This window comes from Madurella fahalii, assembly GCF_045866475.1.
Source record: "Madurella fahalii IFM 68171 DNA, scaffold_2, whole genome shotgun sequence".
In the NCBI taxonomy this organism is placed as follows: domain Eukaryota; kingdom Fungi; phylum Ascomycota; class Sordariomycetes; order Sordariales; genus Madurella; species Madurella fahalii.
The window spans coordinates 8989159-9007747 of NW_027263972.1; the positions used below are offsets into that span (position 1 = coordinate 8989159).

At 55.1% G+C, this 18589-nt stretch overlaps 7 protein-coding genes across 7 annotated transcripts; 1 reads left to right on the top strand and 6 right to left on the bottom strand.

The window, feature by feature from the left end:
* Positions 1 to 226: 226 nt before the first annotated feature.
* MFIFM68171_05445 (Tubby C-terminal-like domain-containing protein) lies at positions 227 to 869 on the bottom strand (the record flags this gene model as incomplete). The annotated part of the gene is made up of 2 exons (XM_071060865.1): positions 227 to 501; positions 560 to 869. The coding sequence occupies 2 exons, from the start codon at positions 867 to 869 to the stop codon at positions 227 to 229; spliced, it is 585 nt and encodes a 194-aa protein (XP_070916966.1).
* A 2078-nt stretch (positions 870 to 2947) lies between these two features.
* On the bottom strand, positions 2948 to 6634 carry MFIFM68171_05446 (Kinesin light chain 2; the record flags this gene model as incomplete). Its single annotated transcript, XM_071060866.1, has 1 exon — positions 2948 to 6634. The coding sequence occupies one exon, from the start codon at positions 6632 to 6634 to the stop codon at positions 2948 to 2950; it is 3687 nt and encodes a 1228-aa protein (XP_070916967.1).
* Positions 6635 to 7072: 438 nt separating this feature from the next.
* On the bottom strand, positions 7073 to 8242 carry MFIFM68171_05447 (Proline-rich receptor-like protein kinase PERK1; the record flags this gene model as incomplete). Its single annotated transcript, XM_071060867.1, has 3 exons — positions 7073 to 7694; positions 7751 to 7928; positions 7990 to 8242. 3 exons carry the CDS (start codon positions 8240 to 8242, stop codon positions 7073 to 7075), a joined length of 1053 nt encoding a protein of 350 aa, XP_070916968.1.
* Positions 8243 to 9813: 1571 nt separating this feature from the next.
* MFIFM68171_05448 (Glyoxalase bleomycin resistance dioxygenase) lies at positions 9814 to 10539 on the bottom strand (the record flags this gene model as incomplete). Its single annotated transcript, XM_071060868.1, has 3 exons — positions 9814 to 10013; positions 10082 to 10113; positions 10241 to 10539. 3 exons carry the CDS (start codon positions 10537 to 10539, stop codon positions 9814 to 9816), a joined length of 531 nt encoding a protein of 176 aa, XP_070916969.1.
* A 772-nt stretch (positions 10540 to 11311) lies between these two features.
* MFIFM68171_05449 (Short-chain dehydrogenase/oxidoreductase) lies at positions 11312 to 12241 on the top strand (the record flags this gene model as incomplete). The annotated part of the gene is made up of 2 exons (XM_071060869.1): positions 11312 to 11529; positions 11632 to 12241. The coding sequence occupies 2 exons, from the start codon at positions 11312 to 11314 to the stop codon at positions 12239 to 12241; spliced, it is 828 nt and encodes a 275-aa protein (XP_070916970.1).
* A 403-nt stretch (positions 12242 to 12644) lies between these two features.
* Positions 12645 to 13812, bottom strand: MFIFM68171_05450 (Aflatoxin B1 aldehyde reductase member 2; the record flags this gene model as incomplete). The annotated part of the gene is made up of 2 exons (XM_071060870.1): positions 12645 to 13340; positions 13453 to 13812. 2 exons carry the CDS (start codon positions 13810 to 13812, stop codon positions 12645 to 12647), a joined length of 1056 nt encoding a protein of 351 aa, XP_070916971.1.
* Positions 13813 to 15140: 1328 nt separating this feature from the next.
* MFIFM68171_05451 (Developmental regulatory protein wetA) lies at positions 15141 to 16853 on the bottom strand (the record flags this gene model as incomplete). Its single annotated transcript, XM_071060871.1, has 1 exon — positions 15141 to 16853. One exon carries the CDS (start codon positions 16851 to 16853, stop codon positions 15141 to 15143), a length of 1713 nt encoding a protein of 570 aa, XP_070916972.1.
* Between the last annotated feature and the right edge of the window lie 1736 nt (positions 16854 to 18589).

Consider the following 18589-nt stretch of genomic DNA (forward strand, 5'->3'; position numbering starts at 1 on the left):
ACTGCCTCCTGAAGATGATAATATCTAAGGGTGATTATGGCAGAGACCTTCCCTATGGCAGGCATTCCTATGTCTGGTCTTTTATGTAGTGTTGTATTTCTGAACGTCAACTTCTCGGCCCTTAGGAATGGCTCAGGGGTATAATTAATCAAAACAAGCCAGATTCTCCAACCGCAACAGCCGGCCCAACATCACACCACCGTACACAGCCCGCCGTCAGCCGCTTTCAGCTGCTTTCGTTTTTCTTCTCGTCTAGGCAGATACACATGGCCGCCAGCAACGCCATATCGGCCCCCGGGGCCACCGTCAAATAGTATGTTTGTTTGCCAAATACAAGCTCCCTCGCATTAAGCATCTTGCGATCGATACGGGCGACGGTGGCACCGGTGGCCTCGTCAACAATCTCGGCCGATGTATCGAACCAGTTGCCCTTGAGAAAGAGCGCCACTTGCTGGCCGGTGCTTGCATTCACGAAAGTTGCCCTGATCTTGGCGCCGACAACTGCGATCTCCATTAGAATCGGGCAGTCGACTACAGGGAAGAAGCGCGGGTGACTTACGAGCAAATTTGCTCTTGACCTCCATGAATTGTTGTCCACCTGGACCCTCAAGCGCAAACGTGGTGTGGATGTGGAGGAGCTTCTTGGTGATGTCGAAGAGGTGGTTGCCGGCCGTGTCACACACAGTCTTCCGGCGGTGTAGCGAGAAGAAAGAGCCTGTGACGTTCAGGACCTGCGTGCCATCCAGGGCCTTGATGTCGAATTTGCTTAGCAGCCCTTCCTTCAACACCAGCGTCACGGTTGAGTTCGGGACGAATTGATCAAAGATGGCCAGCTTTTGCGGCAGCGGCGGGAGTTGGTAGGAGGCCATCTTGGGATCCTGGACACACTGCAATCAGACAATAGGAACAACAAGGCTATAGAATCAAGATAAAAAAGAATTTTTTTTTTCTTCTTTTTTTTTTAAAAAAAAAAGAAGGGGATGGTTAAGACGTCCCAGGACAGAAGCAAGACTCGAAGTGAGGCGTCCCATTTAAAGTCTTATGCTCTGGGAACTTTGTTGTTGCACAGACGGATCGTCTGCCGTTGGACCATCCAAGGACATGGATCTGTCAGGGGCGGTGCACTGCAGCCTTTGCCCAACATCTTCAGTGTCCCCAGCGTTTAAGGCTGCGTTGGATCCGAGTTTAGGTTAGATGAGTGGGGGCTTCCAGTGCCGCCGGGATGCTCGAGGCGGAGTGCGAGAGAGGCCCAATGGCAGAGCCGCGCCTAATTAATAGGCAGGGTTGAAATCCTTCCACAGTCTGATGTGACAGGGTCGTACAAGTAGGTTGGCCAGTATTGGGCTGCGCCTATGGGGGCTGAGCGAGTCCGAGGCCCAGCTTTACACTAATATGCAGGGTTGCCTGTGGCTTCGCATTTGAAACTACCTGGGGATATCCAGTGTTGTGCGTAGGAATGGGGAACGACGCATGCCGGGATGCTCAATCTTTGGATGCCTGCATGCACGCTCACTCAGTCCAGGTTGATGTGTAGGATTTGAGCCCGTGAGTACAATTGAACCCTAGTTGAAGTCCTGGCCAACGAAATGAGAGCCCCATCCATCAACTTTGTACCTTAGGTAGTAATCTCTCAGCTCGGCTTGCAATGCGCTCGCATTATGAACATGAACGTCAGCAACCCGAGCACTCAGGATGGATCAAACCCAAGCACCCTTACCGGCAGGTGGTTAGAAGGGACGGAGCGCCACAATGTTATGTTAACGCAGGGTATTGCGTTGGAGGTATTCACTAACTAGCTCACCGCATTGACCGGATGTTCCAATGGATACTGGAAACTCGTATTCTTCGCCGCTTCTTGCTTCTTCTCTATTTAGGACCCTTATGGCCGGCTAGGTAACCCTCTTCTCCACCGCTCCAACATCCCTATCACCTCTTCACAAAACTTTTCCGAGTTCTCTCCCGGCCGCTCATCAACTAAACCAATCATGTCTAACACCACCTTCCCCCAATACAGCACACTCCCCTCTAATCCTTTCAACGTCTTAAGCCTCCTCAGCGTGGTGTCAAACTTCGCTTTTGGTCCAAACCAATCGGCTTCAGGCATATCAGTCAAAACTTCCCAGAGAAAGGTAGCAGCCGCGTAACGTCCACATATAGCTTCCCCAAACTCGTTCATATTGTTTGAGATGTCCTCGTTATTTGGGATCACTCCTGACCGGCAGAGCACCTGTGCCACGAGCATCCATCCCTCATGGACCTCGGCCAGCCGCTGTTTTGCCAACTCGCAGCGACTGATTGCTAGTTTCTGGGGAGTTAGATCCTCATCGAGGTTTGGAAGCCTCGAGTCTGTTGCGGGAGAGAGCTCTTGCTCAACAGCGTGATATAATGCAGAGAGCGTAGCGCTTGGGTCGGAAGGGGAAGGCAAGGTCGAATTAGAGAGGTTGATAAAGTTGGAGGATTGCCGTCGTGACACGGCGTCATGATCCTGGCCTCTACGCTCCATGTTGGATTTTACAGTATGGAGGCCTTAATCGGGGAATGAACGTAAAAATATCAAGTAAAACTGACTACGTGTAGCGAACGGGGATGTTCTTTGTGAACATGAAGGCTGGCGAGTCTTACACACCCACAATGCCCAACTGACAATGAACTTGTTTATAATTAACACTAGTACCAATGAAATTCTATATGAGCACATACTGTTATTAACGTACATGGAAGGATGCGTGTGGCAAAGGAACTCCCGTACTAGACACTGGCAAGCGTTTGCAAACGATGCCTCAGATCACAATGCGCGGTGGAACTCTGTAACGATCCCTGCGCAGCTAGGAGAGCTAAAGGGGGGTTTAGGCTGCTCAGGGCCAGTAGTGCTCAGGGTCCCAATAGCAGAAAGTTTTAGATGGGCGCTTTGCTGTCGACAGGTTAAGCCTGACATTTCCACGCTCCTCTACAGGCGATTGTTCTCGTGGATGCAGTGCATCTTAACCCATTGCTCGTAGTACGACCGTGCTCGTATCGTTGCCGCGTGTGTTTCGCCGAGAACCTCAGTCACCCGGTTGTACGCGGTCTCAAGCAGCTGCGTCCCTTTCTCAACACTGCGGCAGCGCGCAAAATCCCAAACGCCGGTAGTGAGGCAAGGTCCAATTTCATCCACAAAATCCTGATGCCCCCAAGACTTGATACTTTCGAGATATTCGTGTTCCGCTTCCTCATATTTTCCCTGGCATCCCAGAAGCCATACCAAAGTCCAGATTGGAAACGTCATTCCAGGGAACCGTCCTGCCCACACCTGCATTCCTCTGCGCAGTACGAGCTCTGCCTCCTCCGACTTGCCCTGGCCCTCGAGACACTCTGCGAGACTCTTATAGAAGCATGCGAAATCGTAGGGCTTGAAGGCAGGAAGTTTGTCGGACACTCGTTCGAAGGCTTCGAGGATTTCACGTAGCAGCGGTTCTACCTCAAATCGCCGGAGCCGTGACCCCATTTCCGCTATGATGGCGGCCACCACGGACATGATTTCGATGTAGCTACTGCCACCCCTACCCTCCCAATTTTCCTCGAGTAGCTGAAGGATAATGTGAGTGGCCTCTTGATATCTCTGCAGTCCCGTCAACACACCGGCGTAATTAGCCAGGCTTTGGAGCGTGTCGTCGGCATGCTCGCCTAGGGTACGCCGTCTCTCCTCGAGGAGAGCCCGAAAGGCTTTCTCGGTGTCCTTCTTTTGGCGTAATTCATTCAGGATCCTCGTATGCTCCCTCTTAGCTCGGTGTGCTAGACTCCTCTGACCTCTAGCCCTATCAAAGCGAAGTTTGCTTACGCGGACGGATTCTTCCAGTTGGCCTTGCTCCATAAGATAGATGAAATGGAGACGCAAAACGTGTAGCGTCAAGATATCTTTTTCTCCAAATAATCTGTCCCCTACAGAGACAAGCCTCTGGAAAAGCTGCGTCGCGTCTCTGATCTGTCCGCTCTTTGTCCAAATTCCGGCTATTTTCAGGCAGAGGCGGGCCCAGATCCTTGCCACATAGCGGTCCTCGGGCTCTTCTTCAGTAATCGGCTGAACATGGATAGCGAGATCCCTGCATTGTCGCCGGGTCTCTGCCTCCCAAAATTCAGGATGCTTGCTTCCCATAACCATGAGAAACCGGATTTTCCACCGCTGCGCGCTGCCCGACCGTGAAAGCCAGTCTTGGGTGCAGTACCGTACCAGTGGGTGCATCTTTAACACACCCTTTTCTGCAGTTGTAACTACCAGCGAATATCCAAGCAATATATCAAGGTCTTCATTGTACTCTTCGTTGAACGCGACGTTGTTGGCGTTATCAACGTTGTCGGTATCAGCGTTGTCGGTAGTAGCTTCAATTATATGAACCTTGTGGAGCTTGCGTCTGTAGACGACTGACGAGACCACTGATGGCAGTTCCTTTAGTAAAACCTTGGCCATGGAGGACAACCGAGGCTCTCTCTTTCGTCTCTCCGCGCAATCCCCTCCGTAGCCTTGTTCAAAATGGGTCCAAAACCAAGAAGTGAACCCGTTGGTCAACACCAGATTAGCGAGTGAGCGGGTGATAATACGCGACAGAAAAGACGACCCAGACCAAGATATTGCATCTCCCAATGTAAACCTAGGAGGTTTTTCCTTGTCGATCAGTCTGTAGTCTTTCAACACCCACTCCGGAATGGCCTGAGGGTTGAAGAAACTCATAAAGGACAGGAGGTCAATGGCTGAGGGCCTTTCCCGCTGGATCTGATCGAACGTTATCGTCCATGTTCTAAGTGTGGAATTCGAGGCGTCGTGATATCGCCGAGTATCGTGATAATCCCAGCTAAGCAGGGCTTTCTTCCTCTCATCGCTGCTTCGGAAGAGGTGTGCATAATCTCGCACTGATACTCTAGGAGCGCGGCAGTTTATATAGGCTGCTGCCTGAGATATAGCCAACGGCATATAATCTAGAAGCTTCACCACTTCATGGCCGTCCTCGGCCGTGCAGCTATCGTTGAGCTTGGCTTGGAAAAGCTCCAAGGATCCTTCTTCGCTCATCGCGGGCACGGTAAATATGTTCTTTGCGCTACCGGTAAGCCGTTCCACCGCTTTAACTGAACGGGAAGTTATCAGCGTAAACCCGGTTTCTGCCTGAGGTAGTAGGGTTGTCAGGTGTGGGCCTTTGGAGTCGAAGATGGATTCGTCGTCACAGTTGTCAAGGACAACCGTCCAGCGACCATTCTCTTCGCGGCAAAGCCACCCAGAAACGCGACGCAGGATGCTTTCAACTGTATCTCCTGGTCTTCCCAATCCTAGTCTGTCAGAAATAGTCTGGTACGATTCCTCGAAAGATCGCCTTGTGGTTGCGTTGATCCAGAAAACGTGTGATTTCTGTCGAACTCGATGTGCAAACTGTATGGCAAGCTGAGATTTCCCAATCCCTCCAAGTCCAACGAGCGCGACGCGGGCTCCTGGCAGATTAGATTTCTCGCTGATCCAAGCCAGAATGTCGGGACGGTCGACAAACTCGGGATCAGGAGGAAACGGCATAACCCACTGGCGTTTGGCCATTTCTGGGGGGGTTGGCTGCTCCACTGGGATGTGCCGCATGAGCATTGCTTTCGCGACCGAAGCGGCGGTTGCTGCGGCGTAGTGCTGCCACTTTTTGTTCTTGTGGCTGTCGGCGTAGTCACAGACGCCCTTAACAACAAGACAGGGTACATGCTCCCACATACCAGCGGCCTCCATCTCGAAGGCGATGACACCTTCCTTGGCTGCAATCCTGTCTCGGGTTAAGGCGGACTTCATGACCACATCACCGGAAGCCACGCGGCCGATGTGGATGATGGGGCCCGATAAAGTTTGGCCTGCATCCGTAACCGGCCGTTGTTCTTTGAGCCGCCTCCTCTCCACCAAGAAACTTTCATCGCATCCCAGATCCTCGCACGATGCTTCAATAGCAGCGCTGCAGACTGCATCAGACTGCTTCTCGTGGTTTTTACATTCGCATGTTGGCGAGACCTGGTGTTTATGGCGGTAATCAGGCTGGAACAGCCTGTCATGGACCGCTCCTGGATATTGGTATTTGGGGCTCCGGCCCTGCACATCTCTCATGAACGCCGTGGTCTTCTCGTGTAGCCAGTTCCGCCCATATTCGGTCTTGAATATGGCTAATAACCCTTGGATTTCCTTGCTGGGGCCGTTCAGGTTGTCCTGAGGCGTGTCCTTGCGCAAGAACTCGCCCGGGTACTGCCTTCCAAAGTCGTATTGGACAATGGAATCACTGATGACGACGTCGCCGAGTAGAATCTCCATGTCCCCAGCCCTCGGCATACCACCGCAGATGCCGACAAGGAGGACAAGGCGGAGTCTGCGGTAGCTGTGACGGAGATCGGAAGCAACGATAGCTGCACTAGCCTTGCCCATCCTCTTAGGAGGGCAGACAAGGACAACATTGTGCCTTCCGATCCGGCCGTTAACGTACGTGTTGAGGTCACCGGGTGCTTTCCCGAGACGCCCGCCGTGATCCTCATCCCAAATTGTGTCCAAAAGAAGAACAGCAGCATCGAACTCGAGAGTCAGAGCACAGACGATTGCGACCTCAAAGCAGTCGCGAGTAGAGGGCGGCTTGGACTCGGCCTCAGAGTCCATGCTAGAGACATAGTCTGAGCCTTGTCCGTGAGCAGCGAAGACGCAATTGACACAGTCAAGATGGTCTCGATGGAGGAAATTGGGAACTGAAGCTAAACGCCCGCCCACCTTTCAGGCGTCTACGCGCCGTGGCGGGGCCGGCAGAAGCGAACCGCTGACGAATCGCGGCGAAGAACCACCCACTGCAACGTCGGTCGTCTGCAAACCCCTGCAGCCTGAACATGGCCGCGAGACCACGGAATGGCAAGGCAAAGCCCGGGACGTTGGAAGTAAAAGCGATACAAGCTACATTATTTAACCAAAATTCCTGGAAGTCCGCGTTCCTAGAAGGGGACGCACAGATTCCCAACGCCGAAACGCTATGCACCAGCTTGCCCGTCCACAACCAATCCACCACCTCAAAACCGACATAGACACGTGGAGAAGTACAGAAATGGATTAATCCAGCTCAGCCCTACGGCCCTGAGTTCCAAGCGCGTGCTGAACAGGGAGCTCATTCGCGTGCGGTGGAGGGTATGGATTAGGGCCAGTCTGAGGGTATTGGTGAGGATAAGTCGGGTTTTGCGGCACGATGTTGTATCCTGGCTGATGAGCCGGCACCATTTGGTATGGCTGCTGTGGTCGTGATGTGTCGTACGGCTTATCAACAAGCAGTTGTGATTGTGGATACTGTGGTTGCGGGTGATGACCCGTGAGGACTCCCTGAGGGTTTTGCGTCACATGGGTGTATTGAACGGGCTGGTTGCGGCGCCGGTTACGAATGACATAGAGGACGATGAGAAATGCAAACAGCCCTAGAACGGCAACGCCGCCGACAACACCTCCGACTATTGCACCGACGGGAGTAAAACTCCCGGCGTCCTCTGTCGGATTTGTGCTTGTTGATGTGGGCGTATTTGATAAAGACGGCATGGTCGGAAGTGTCTCAGAATAATTGGGAGGTGTCGCGAGGATCGTGGCAGGACCGCCTATTGTTTGGCATTGGAAGATGGAGAAGACCTTGTCCGGGGTCGCCGTCGTCGAGAAGAGCAGCGTGAAACAGGACGGTGATTCGGACCAGCTGGGATATCGTAAGCACAACTCCCGCCCCTGGCATCAGTCCACGGCCAAACATACCAGCAGATGGTCCTTGGGCCTCTGCCCGCGCAGGCTCCCCTCTGCGAAGCCGAGAAATCCAAGCAAGCCGAGAACATGGTCTCGGTGCACGACGAGTAGTCGCCAGTGCAGCAATCCATGTTTCCGGCGCCATCGTGGGTACAATAAGCCGACTGCTTGACGCAAGTCACTGGTATGGCTATGGAGCTCGGCCACCGACATCAGTATCAGCGGCTCAAGGAGGAGAGCGGGGGTCGTACAAGAGTAGCCAGAGAAGAAGCCGCAGGTGTCAGTGCCCATGGTATAATCGCGCTTTAGTAGTTCCATCTCGCCGTACCGCGGCTGCGGCGCATCCGTCGGTTTGTGACTCCATCCTAGGCGATTTGGGTGGTCGGCGGTGCCCGTTTCAGCTGCTGGAGTCCATGGCTTGCTGCTCAACTTTTGCAAGGGCGTGAATGCACTTGCGGGGGCAGCAAGGGCCGAGAGAGCAACAAACAGCGAAAAGCGATGCATCCGGCCAAACGAGTCGAAACTACACAGAGCTGTCTCGGTTGAGACTTTGCATGGCCGTGAGCACGAGAAGATGCCGAATCGCAGCTACGGGGGTGCGAGAAAGAGCGGAGAAGAGAAAAAGGCAGCTGGGCAACGCGACGCGTTGAGATTGATCATGGCTGTCATCAGCCACTGGGCACAGAAAGAGGGCTGAGGCGCGCCCAGATGCGGCTTTTCCCAGAACCACCTGCTGCTGGCCATTGGTTGCTATCAAATGAGCGTAGCGGCTGACTCCGACGCCACGTTCAGCTGCGGAAAAAGCTGTAAACCCTTTGAGCCAATTCCGTCAATCCATCAGTCGGTCGATCCGGAGTGCCAGGCAGCGAGCGCTGTGGCATTGCTGTGCACCGCGAGATTCATCCACTCGAATGCCAGAACATCTACTCCCGATATCTTGAAGACGATCAATTCCACTAATTGCTCCGTCTTCTTGCCATCTTTGTCTCATAGTGGGTGATTGAAACAATGCCATTCCTAGGCTGTTCTCCACAGAATGCTGCTCTTTGTGATCGAGTTCGCATTCTGGCACTTGTTTTGTTGCTGTTGCTAAGTTGCTGCTTAGAAACGGCACGGTGTTCATACATTAGCTACTACTGGCGAAAGCCGGGATCAAGCAACTATGACGGAGAACTTCTCAGTCACGTTTGTTCTCATGATAGAAAGGAGACTCTCCAAAATGGTCATAAGCGTTTGTTGACGGTAAAGGCTTTATGGATTTCATTATGTCCTTTGTAAGTATCGGAACGGTCCAATTGACCCATGGAGGCGACGTGAGTATTTCGTGGACAGAAAGGTATGAAAATTTAAACGAACTTCTCTACCCCGACCCAGGGACCAACGACCATCAACACAGTCCTCCGGTCTCCTTCCTACTCAGCAACCCGCTTAAGGAACACACCGACAACACCTGAAAACCAAGCTCCAACTCTACCCCACACCCCTCTACCCCCACACTCTCTCACAGTCGCATCCCAAAGTAAACTTCGGGCAAGCATCAATGGCTCAATTTCGCTCTCCTATCGCCAGTCGCGGCTTTGGTCAGGTGCTCCAGAAGCGAGGAGCATATGAGAAACCGTATGTTCCGAAGCCTCCACCGAAGCCTTCCCCAGATCAGGGATCCAACTAGGTAGGACGAGACCGCCAGGCCGATTACAGCCGAGGTGACCAGGCTTGATCTCTGGAGTTCTAGAGGTCAGGTATGACTGCAATGTGCTCTTAGGATCAACCTAGGAGCGCGAGCTTGGAAAACTCGGCTTGGCACCGGTTCTAAGGGTTAGGGAGCCGGGGAGAAATCATAATTTCCTTGACGTACATTAGATTTTATGGGCATGTAGACGCAAGTTTCATGCTGCACCTAATTCAGCCTATCTCTTTACCGTAATTATTGGTCGCCGCTTCCCCATTCCAATCAATCTTGACATACCACAACTCCTAGATCCCATGTAAAAATAAATGATCTGGAACTCACAGAGGCCAAACAAACCCAAGGGCCGGGAAGCCCTCAACTCTCACAAACAGTGTCCCATTACACATCATGCCCACCCCGTCCTCTTCGCATACCCCCAGACAAGGTGGCTAGCAACAGCCCCAAACACCATAGCCAAGACACTGGGCGTGCCCTTCATCATCTGCAGCCACCACGGGTTGTAGTGCACAGCCTCGACGTTGTTCCCTAGCGGGTCCAGCACGAACGCGGCATAATACCCCTTGGCATATGACCTCTCACCGGGCTCTCCATTCGATTCCCTAGCGGGTCCAGCACGAACGCGGCATAATACCCCTTGGCATATGACCTCTCACCGGGCTCTCCATTCGGAATACCCCCCGCTTTGCTAGACATGTACACGATGCCCCAAGAAGTCAGCACTCGACCCTCATCATCCAGGTCTCATAAATAAATAAATAAAATAAAATAAAAATAAATAAAAAAAAATAACGAAAAGGAGCAGAAAAACTTACACCGCATTCCGATACCACTCATCGACCTGCTTCCGGCTGGCGACGTTGAACGCCACATGGGTCCGGCCGCGTGTCTTGAGGTTCTCGTCGGCCGACAGGGCGGGGCTGACAGGCGTAAAATCCTCGCCGCCACAGTGTAGCCAGAAGTCGGGGCCGATGTAGGTCTGGAAGCCGCAGACGTGGCCCTCTTTTTCCAGGAAGACCGTGTAGCCGAGCGGCTTGAGGGCGGCGAGGTAGAAGTCGCGCATCGCTTTGTAATTGGAGGGCCCCGTGGGCAGGGAGACGTGGCCGAGGGGCATCTTGAAGCGTATTTAAGGGGTGGCTTACTTGATTCACGGAAGTGAGTTGATTCAGGTGAAAGGCGTGGGAAGCTGTCCGGACGTGAAGGGAGAATGCATTGGTCGTTGAATCCGGGGTTGACACTAGGTTTAAGAGGATTCCGGAAGCGGGAGCAGGCCCTGCTCTTTCAACCCCCAGCACAGCGTCATGACGGCTGTTGGGGCAACGCCGCTACCCATTTGAAAACGATAACGCCACGATTTCCGGGACCGGAAACGACCCTGCTACATGTTGTCACTGTGAGTGGTCAGAACAAAGGGTGCACGTGCTGTCGTGTGGAATTGGCGTTCCTCGTTGCAAGGGGTGGAAAGAGAGCGCGTCTCGACGTGCGGGTCATCATTCTCTCCGCTGCTGCTCGGGGCGAGAGCGTCAGAGTGCGAGGGACGGCGTCTGAGGTTCAATGCCACATTTCCCGGGTCGCTTTTACTCTGGTCTTCTGCAGCTTTCACGGCCAGGTGCATTGCCGCGCGCTGGAGATGCACTCGCCGGATCTGCCGGAACCCCTCTTGCCATCGGCGGATATTCGATCCCGGAAGCAACTGCAAGTAGATATACCCGTCTCACGGGGGACAGCCCCAGCGGTCTCCTATCTCAGCCTCCATCCCTCTTCGATCAATTGATTCTTCTGGAGGAGAAACCGAGCCAGAGCCCCTGCCAATTCAGCTAACTACCCCACCACTGCCCCACTGACGCTTGCAAGATACCCCACACGCCACGATATCTTAGTTCACGATGCCCTTCCCCTACAAAACAGTCCTTATCACGGGCGCGACATCGGGTATCGGCCTCGCGCTGGCCGAGCGTATGATCGCGAGCGGCATCTTTGTCATCGCCGTCGGCCGCCGCAAAGAGCGCCTCGATGCATTGGTAGCCAAGCATGGCGCAGATAAAGTAGCCGGCGAGGCCTTTGATGTCACCGACCTCGACGCCATCGGAGACTGGGCAAAGAAGTACTGCAGTACCATTCCACTTCCTCCCACCCCTCCGCTCCCCTCCGCTTGCCTCCAATCCTACAATTACTAACCGCGATTCACCTCCCTCCCCCTCTCCAGAATAACCACTGCCTACCCAACCCTCGACGCGCTCGTCCTCAACGCCGGCTTCCAACGCACCATCTCCTTCACCTCGCCCACCACCTCGGCCATCCCCGTCCTCCCGACCGTCACGTCGGAGCTCATAACCAACTACCTCTCGCCGCTGCACACGCTGTCCCACTTCCTGCCGCACCTCATCGCGCTGGGGCCCAAGCCGGCCGCCATCATCCTGGTCACGTCGGGCCTGGCCGTGCACCCGATGCCGCGCTGCGCCAACTACTCGGCGTCCAAGGCGGCGCTGCACAGCCTGGCGTGGTCGCTGCGGTGCCAGCTGTCGGGGCCGGACTCGCCCGCGACGCACCACGTCCGGGTGATCGAGCTGATGCCGCCGGCGGTGCAGACGGAGCTGCACCCGCAGCAGGAGGACCTGGCGCGGCTGGGCCAGGACAAGCTAGGCATCCCGCTGGACCAGTACGCCGACGAGACGTGGGCCGACCTGCTCCGCGGGGACGCCGACGAGGTGGTGCACAGCGTCCACCGCGAGAAGCTGCTGAGGGCCGAGGCTGAGCGGAAGGAGCTGTGGGACGGGTTCGTGAGCGCTTTGAGGGCGCAGGGGATCAAGTTCTAGGTGGGCGACCTATAGTGCCTCGCCTCGCCTCATCTCACTTCGCTTTTTGTGGGTAAATAGGGCAGGGAGGGAGTCCCAAGGTGGTGTTCAGATGAAACACGGGCTGTTTGCGGCCGTGTCACTCCGTTAAAGGGTCCAAAAAATGACAAGTCATGATGGTAGTTGCTTGTCGGTGGTGGGTATGCACCGCCGATAGAGGTTTGTACTGTTGAGGCTCAAGCCATCCGGTTTGGCTAAAGTAACGTATAAAGACTCTCCGGGCGGCTATAGAGAGAAACACTGCCATATCTATCCCAAAACTCTTTTTGCGGCGTTGCAGCCATCTCGCGTCCAGGGGCCTGCGTTATGTTCTAGTAACACGTCTGTTGACGCCCTATCCTTGCCTTGTCCCCCGGACATGCGCTTATTTCGCCCCCGGCGCAAACAGAGCCTCACGCGTGTCGTATGCGTACTTGAGCTCGTGGTGCCAGTACACCGCCGCGTCCGCCTTGTTGATGGCCCACGCCTCGTCTAGCGCCCTGACAACCTCGTCCGGCAGCGGGCCCTTCTCCAGATCCGTCAGGTTCCCGTCGAGCTGCTCAATGCTTGACACGCCGATAATCACACCATCGTTCCCGTCCTTGACCTTCAGCGCCGAGTGGTACACCACCCACCGCAGCGCTGTCTCGATCATGGTCAGCCCGACCTTCTCGACCGCCCTCTCCACCACCTGCAGCGCGCGGAAGGTGCCGCCGCGGAAGTACCGGTTGCGGTACAGCTTGCCCGACGCCGCCGTGTCGCTGAAGCGGCCCTCGGCGGGGACCATGTCTGTCGACCGGATCTTGCCCGAGAACAAGCCGCCGGCGAGCGGGTTGTACACGACCACGTCGAGGCCGTAGCGGCGGCAGGCGGCGACCAGCTCCGGCTCGATGCCGCGCGTGATGGCGTTGTACATGGCCTGGAACACGGTCGGGCGCACCCAGCCGTTGTACTTGCACGTCATGACCACCTCGGCCACCTCGAAGGCGGCGAAGTTGCTGATGCCGAAGCGGACGAACTTGCCCGCCTTGTGGAGCTTGTCGATGGCCGAGAGGGTTTCGGCAAAGGGAGTGGCGCGGTCCTGGGCGTTTGGTACAGTATTTCTTTAGTCGACCAGTCCCGAGTTCCGGCCTATTCGGACCAGGGCATCATGAAGAGTGTTGGGGGGGGGGGGGTTTCGTCGGAAAACGTACCGCCGCGTGGAGGTAAAGGATGTCCACACAATCAGTGCCTAGCTCCTTGAGACTGAGCTCCATAGATTCGAGGACCTTGTCGTGCGTGTTCTCTCCTGGCTGGGTCGGATACTTGATCTTGGTCGCCAGAGTCAGGCCGCGGTCTTTCCACTTGGCCTCGCGTGTGAAAGCCTCCTGCTTGCCGCCGATGTAGAGGCGCGCCGTGTCGACTTCATGGTACCCGCGAGACTGGAACAAGTCGAGCACTTTGTTGTACTCGCCTATGTCGGTAATACGTCCGCCGGTTGTCTCATCGGGGCCAAACGTCATGAGACCCAAGATGACCCGGGCCTTGGGGGGCTGCGCCATAAGGGGTGACATGGTTACGGGGGACTGTGAGTTCGTGAAATTGGAATCGACTAACTAGCTCTTAGCTTCTCTGAAGAGACTGAGGCTGGTCCGAGATGCAGGGCTGACCGTACAATCACGCAATTGTCTTGTCTCTTGGCAATGTAGACAAATCACGCATGAAGTGAGGGGACTGAGTTTGGTGGAATGGTATTCAGGCCGAGAAGTTATTATAATGAAGGCGCCAGGGAAGACACGCTTCGATTTAGACCAAAAGTCTCCCAACAGCCCTTCGCAACCGAGGTTTTGGGAGGAACCGGTGGACGCCACGCAGCTCCGTGTTTGCCGGAGTTAGCGGAACCGCAAAACCCAACTTTCCGGAAGCCACATGCGGCAACTTTTTCTGACTCGGAGATAATGCTTTCGGAGAAACATAACCGAGGAGGGAAAAAAAGATGTAAGGACCAGGGAATATAATTCACATAGAATGGTAGACTAAGGAGGCTAGCTAGCTATCTAAGCCGTCTTTCGACACCTTGAGCCACGCTCTTCTCCCATCTCACGAATCGGGGCAGCGTCTGGTCCATGGGATGGGATTACCAAGACCCATTTCCAGGGAGAATCAACTTTGTCGTTGTCTCCCACACATCCGAGAGCCTCCTGGATCTCGTCATGCCGTGGGAAACCCAGCAACGATACCCGATTTCATTCTCCGGACAGATTGTACACACTGGAGACCAGACCATTAACGGTGCGCCTGCATCGTCATTCTCCCAAACCCCGTATCCAGCTTATCCATGCATCCCTCACCCATCGTAGATGTCTTCCTTGATGACCGTCTCCCACAGCTCGAACGTTTGCCTTGCCTGTTCCCTCGCATAACGACGTCGCCGAAATAGGAGATAGGCCTGGCTGTCGCAAGTAATCGGTAAAGGACTGTAAGAATCGAAGGATCTGGTCGGTGTCGCGGCGCAGATCAATTTCGAAAACCCCATATCGGGGGGTTCGAGCTGGCAAAGAATCGAATGCCGTAGAGAATCGAAGTCGAAGACAAAGACACGGTTCCCAAAAAAATGAAATGCAACTAGAAGTAACCCAGCCATTGTGCGTAAAGGAGAAAAAGCAGCTCCCCGAACGAAAACCGATTGTCTGATGTCGAGTTCCGGTCATCCCAAGAAGGTTCAGAAAAAAAATAACTTCGTAAAGCCGTGCAGGGAGGGGTCCCCGTCGGGGTGTTAGAGGCGCTGCTCCCCAACCCCCAGCGAGACTGCTCGCCGGACAATGAATGAAAGACATGGGCATGATCGTAATTAGCGTAAAAGGGCGGTTTTCCGACTTTGTGCCCTCCAAGTCCCAACTATTTAAGCAGCCAACTTGCGCTTCTCAGCGCTGGTGAGAACGAGTCTGGGTGCCCTACGCTGTCCCTGGACGGCCTCGCTATTGATTCCCCGATTGCTGTTCTTGAGGAGGCTGGCAAAGCTTCCAGGTTCTCGAGAGCCCTCGCTGTCCGAAGGGACGCTGTCAATGCTGCCGCGCTCGCGCTTCTGGCGCGAGTTCGGACGGTCAGATCCAATAGCGCCCCAGCTGCCAGTGCTGGTCCTAGAGCTCGGCAAGCTGCACTCGGCGTCGTCGCGGTCGATCAAGACGCCAGAGCCGCTGCGGCCAGAATCGCTGTCGTTGTCCGTCATCGGCGTCTCGATCAGCTCTTCGGTGCTCTCGGAAATGGGACTAATACTTCCGGAGCTACGAGCCTCCTTGCGCCGCTCGAGGCCGGCACGGACAAGATTGTTGATGGCGGAGCGACGGGTGCGAGCAACGAAGTTCTTGCTACCCTCATGCTTCGACGTCGGCTTGGACTTGAGCTCATCCAGCGATGGAGGGTTGCGGGGCTGGCGAACAGGGTGCTCGCCGGCGCGTCCTTGACCAGGCCCATACCCAGCAGTCATCGGTGTCGGCGGAACGGAAGCGGTCTTTAGGCCCGCTGACTTGAGCGGTTCCTCAGTCGCAATCGACAGCTGCCCCTTATTGTTGGTGTTGCTGCTGCTGCTGTTGATGTTGACCGTCGACCCGGATTTCTTATGTCCCCGGCGGAAGGCGTTGGCGCTCGGCGGCGGCAGAGGAGTGGGGCTCTCACTCGGAGAATCGTATCGACGCGGAGGGCTTGGGATCCGGAAGCTTGTCTTGTTAGCGTCGGAAGGCGCGGGAGAGACCTGGAAACGGGGAGTGGCGGCGGTGGACTGCTGCATGTTTGCGTAGGCGTTGGCCAGCTGCGCCTGGTTGAGGAGCTGAGCGTTCAGCTGTGCCTGGCTTTGGTCCATGTACAGGGTCTGTTGGCCGGTGACTGGATCAAAAACGGAATAAACACTCGGCTGGGACGTCGCCGGGGCCATCATGGCCTGGACATTGTGCAGCTGCTGCTGGTACATGGTGGGGTAGCCTTGCTGCATCATCTGGGCCTGCCCGTTGAGACTCAGTCCCTGAAACTGCTGCGCGGCGGCCTGGAGCGCCCTAAGCTGCTGTTGCAAGCGCTGCTGCTGTTCCGACAAGTACGCATTGGTGTACATGAGCTGGGCATGCAAGTTGGGATCGATATGCTCCTTGATGGTCTCGTCCAGCTGGAGCTGGGGCGGCGCCAGAACTTGGTCGGCCGTGTACTGCTGACCGTAACCCATCATTGGGTTGTAGCCCTGTTGCTGGGGTTGCTGCTGGCTGGCAAACCGCGGCATCGACGTCTTAGGTCCGTTGTACAAGTTGGCACTGTCATACATCCCAGGCGCCATCGAGTTACGATTCCGTGCCTGTGGCGCAACAGTCGTGGGGGAGGCAGGGGCGTTGGGAAAGCTCGAAGCCGTTGCCGACTTAGGCGCTGTGCGGAGGCCGGCCAGCAAGTGCGACCGGCTGGTGCGGGGAGTTGGCAAGCCATTGTCCTGGTTCGTCGGCGACTTGATCGCATCGAAAGAAAGCGGCTTGATGTTTTGGCCTCCCCTTCGAGACGCCAGGCCGGACGGCATTGCCATACCGTGGGCCGAATTGAAGGGAGCGTGAGACATCTGAGCGAGACCGCCTGCGTCCATAGTAACGTGATCTGGACTCAGATTGGTTTGGAATGCGCTGTTATGGTGCCAGCGAGTCGCGCACGCGCTGCAAACGTTGCTCGATAGCGAATTGGCGATCCTGAAGTGTGGTATGTCGATGCCCGTACCCGCTCGATCGAGGCCGCACGTGAAGCTCGTCGAAAAATGACGTGTGAATATTAGGAATTCAAGTATTGATGCAAATCGCCGCAGCAAAGAAGACGTGCTCGAACGTTCGACTTTGGCGGCTGGGTCTATGTCTCTCTCTGGGAGGATTCAAACGATGATGCGAAAATGCTTGCCCGCGGAAACCGAAGCCGGATAACGGCGGGGGAAAGAAAGAATAAAATAAAAAAACGATCAAGTCGGTGAAAATGCCCGGGGTTGTGTATGAACAATGTCGGCAATGGGATGCAAAAGATCGTAGATGACTGAATGAGCGGCGGAATGCCGAAACCCGGGTGGAGCGAAGATGTTGAGGAGAAAGAGCGAGCTCGTTGTCGAGGCCGTGTGACGAAGGAAGGTGATAGCCGAGGGCTGCGCTGGAGTGCGAGACGCGACTTCCTGCTACCTAGGCTTTGTGGGTGGCGAGACACAGGCTGGCCGCCCTTGACTGATTGATCAGCCGGGAAGCAGAGAACTGACGGGCCGTGGAAGGGCCTGAGGTAGCGCAAGAGCCAGAGAAAAAAAAATATGGTTCCCGTAGAAGCTCCCAGATCCGGGAAAGCAGGTCGCCCTTTTTTGGCTTTGTGCTGCCCGCGGGTCAAAGAAGACGTTGCGACCAACAAGGGCTTGTTTCAACACGCTTTATCCCGTGTTGTCTGATGGGAACCACGACTCGCCCTTCAAAGAATCAAGCTCCACGGTTCGATTCAGCGGTGTTTCCTCGCGTCGGCCGAGGGACTGCGTCGATGAGTGCTCTTCTCCGTTGTGCAAAACAAAGCCTGTCGTGCAGTCCTTTCCACTGCGCTCGGGAGGCCGTTTGCTCGTGGGAATTAAGTGTCGTATCGAATGGAAAAATAAAACGAAAATATCGATCAGGTCGAGGTTCGCAGACCGCGGCGACGAAATGGAAATGGCGCAAATAGAATACAAGGATTAAAATGTGTTTCGCTTGAGAGCTTTCCAGATTCCTCCTTTTTTATCTCTTTTTTTTTCTTTTTCTGATCGCGTTTTTGTGCAGTAGGTCGAGAGAATGCGGCGATGGTGAATTCTGATCCTCAGCCAAAAATTATGATGGGCAACGACAGCACCGGCGCGCAGACGGCACCACGAACGGAGGAAGAGGGAAAGGGCGAAAAGGAAGGGTGGTGTGCTGGTGATGCGAAGGAGAGAAAAGAGGAGGAGGAAGGAGGAAGCGAGAAGAGATGAAGGCTTCTGGCCTGCGCTCGATTGAGGATCGGAAACCAAGGAGCGGGCGGGGCGGAGGAGAAACATTGGGCCAGGGAGGAGCAGGAAGCAAAACGACTGGTGGATGGCAAGGGGCCCGCGGCAGGGGAGCACGTCGCAAGCAATGGCCGAGCGGATAGCGGGCCACCGTGATTGAATGGCCCCCCGATGCACAACAACGCCTGCAGAAAGGCGAAGATGGCGTGTGAGCCGGGATTGCCACGCCCGGAGCAATGGGAGGGTTGCCTGAATGAAAACATGGACCAATCAGGACGGCCGGCATCTCACACACTTTGCGGATGACATAAGCGGGGAGCCTAGCTCACTTTGGTCACTAACGTCGAGTT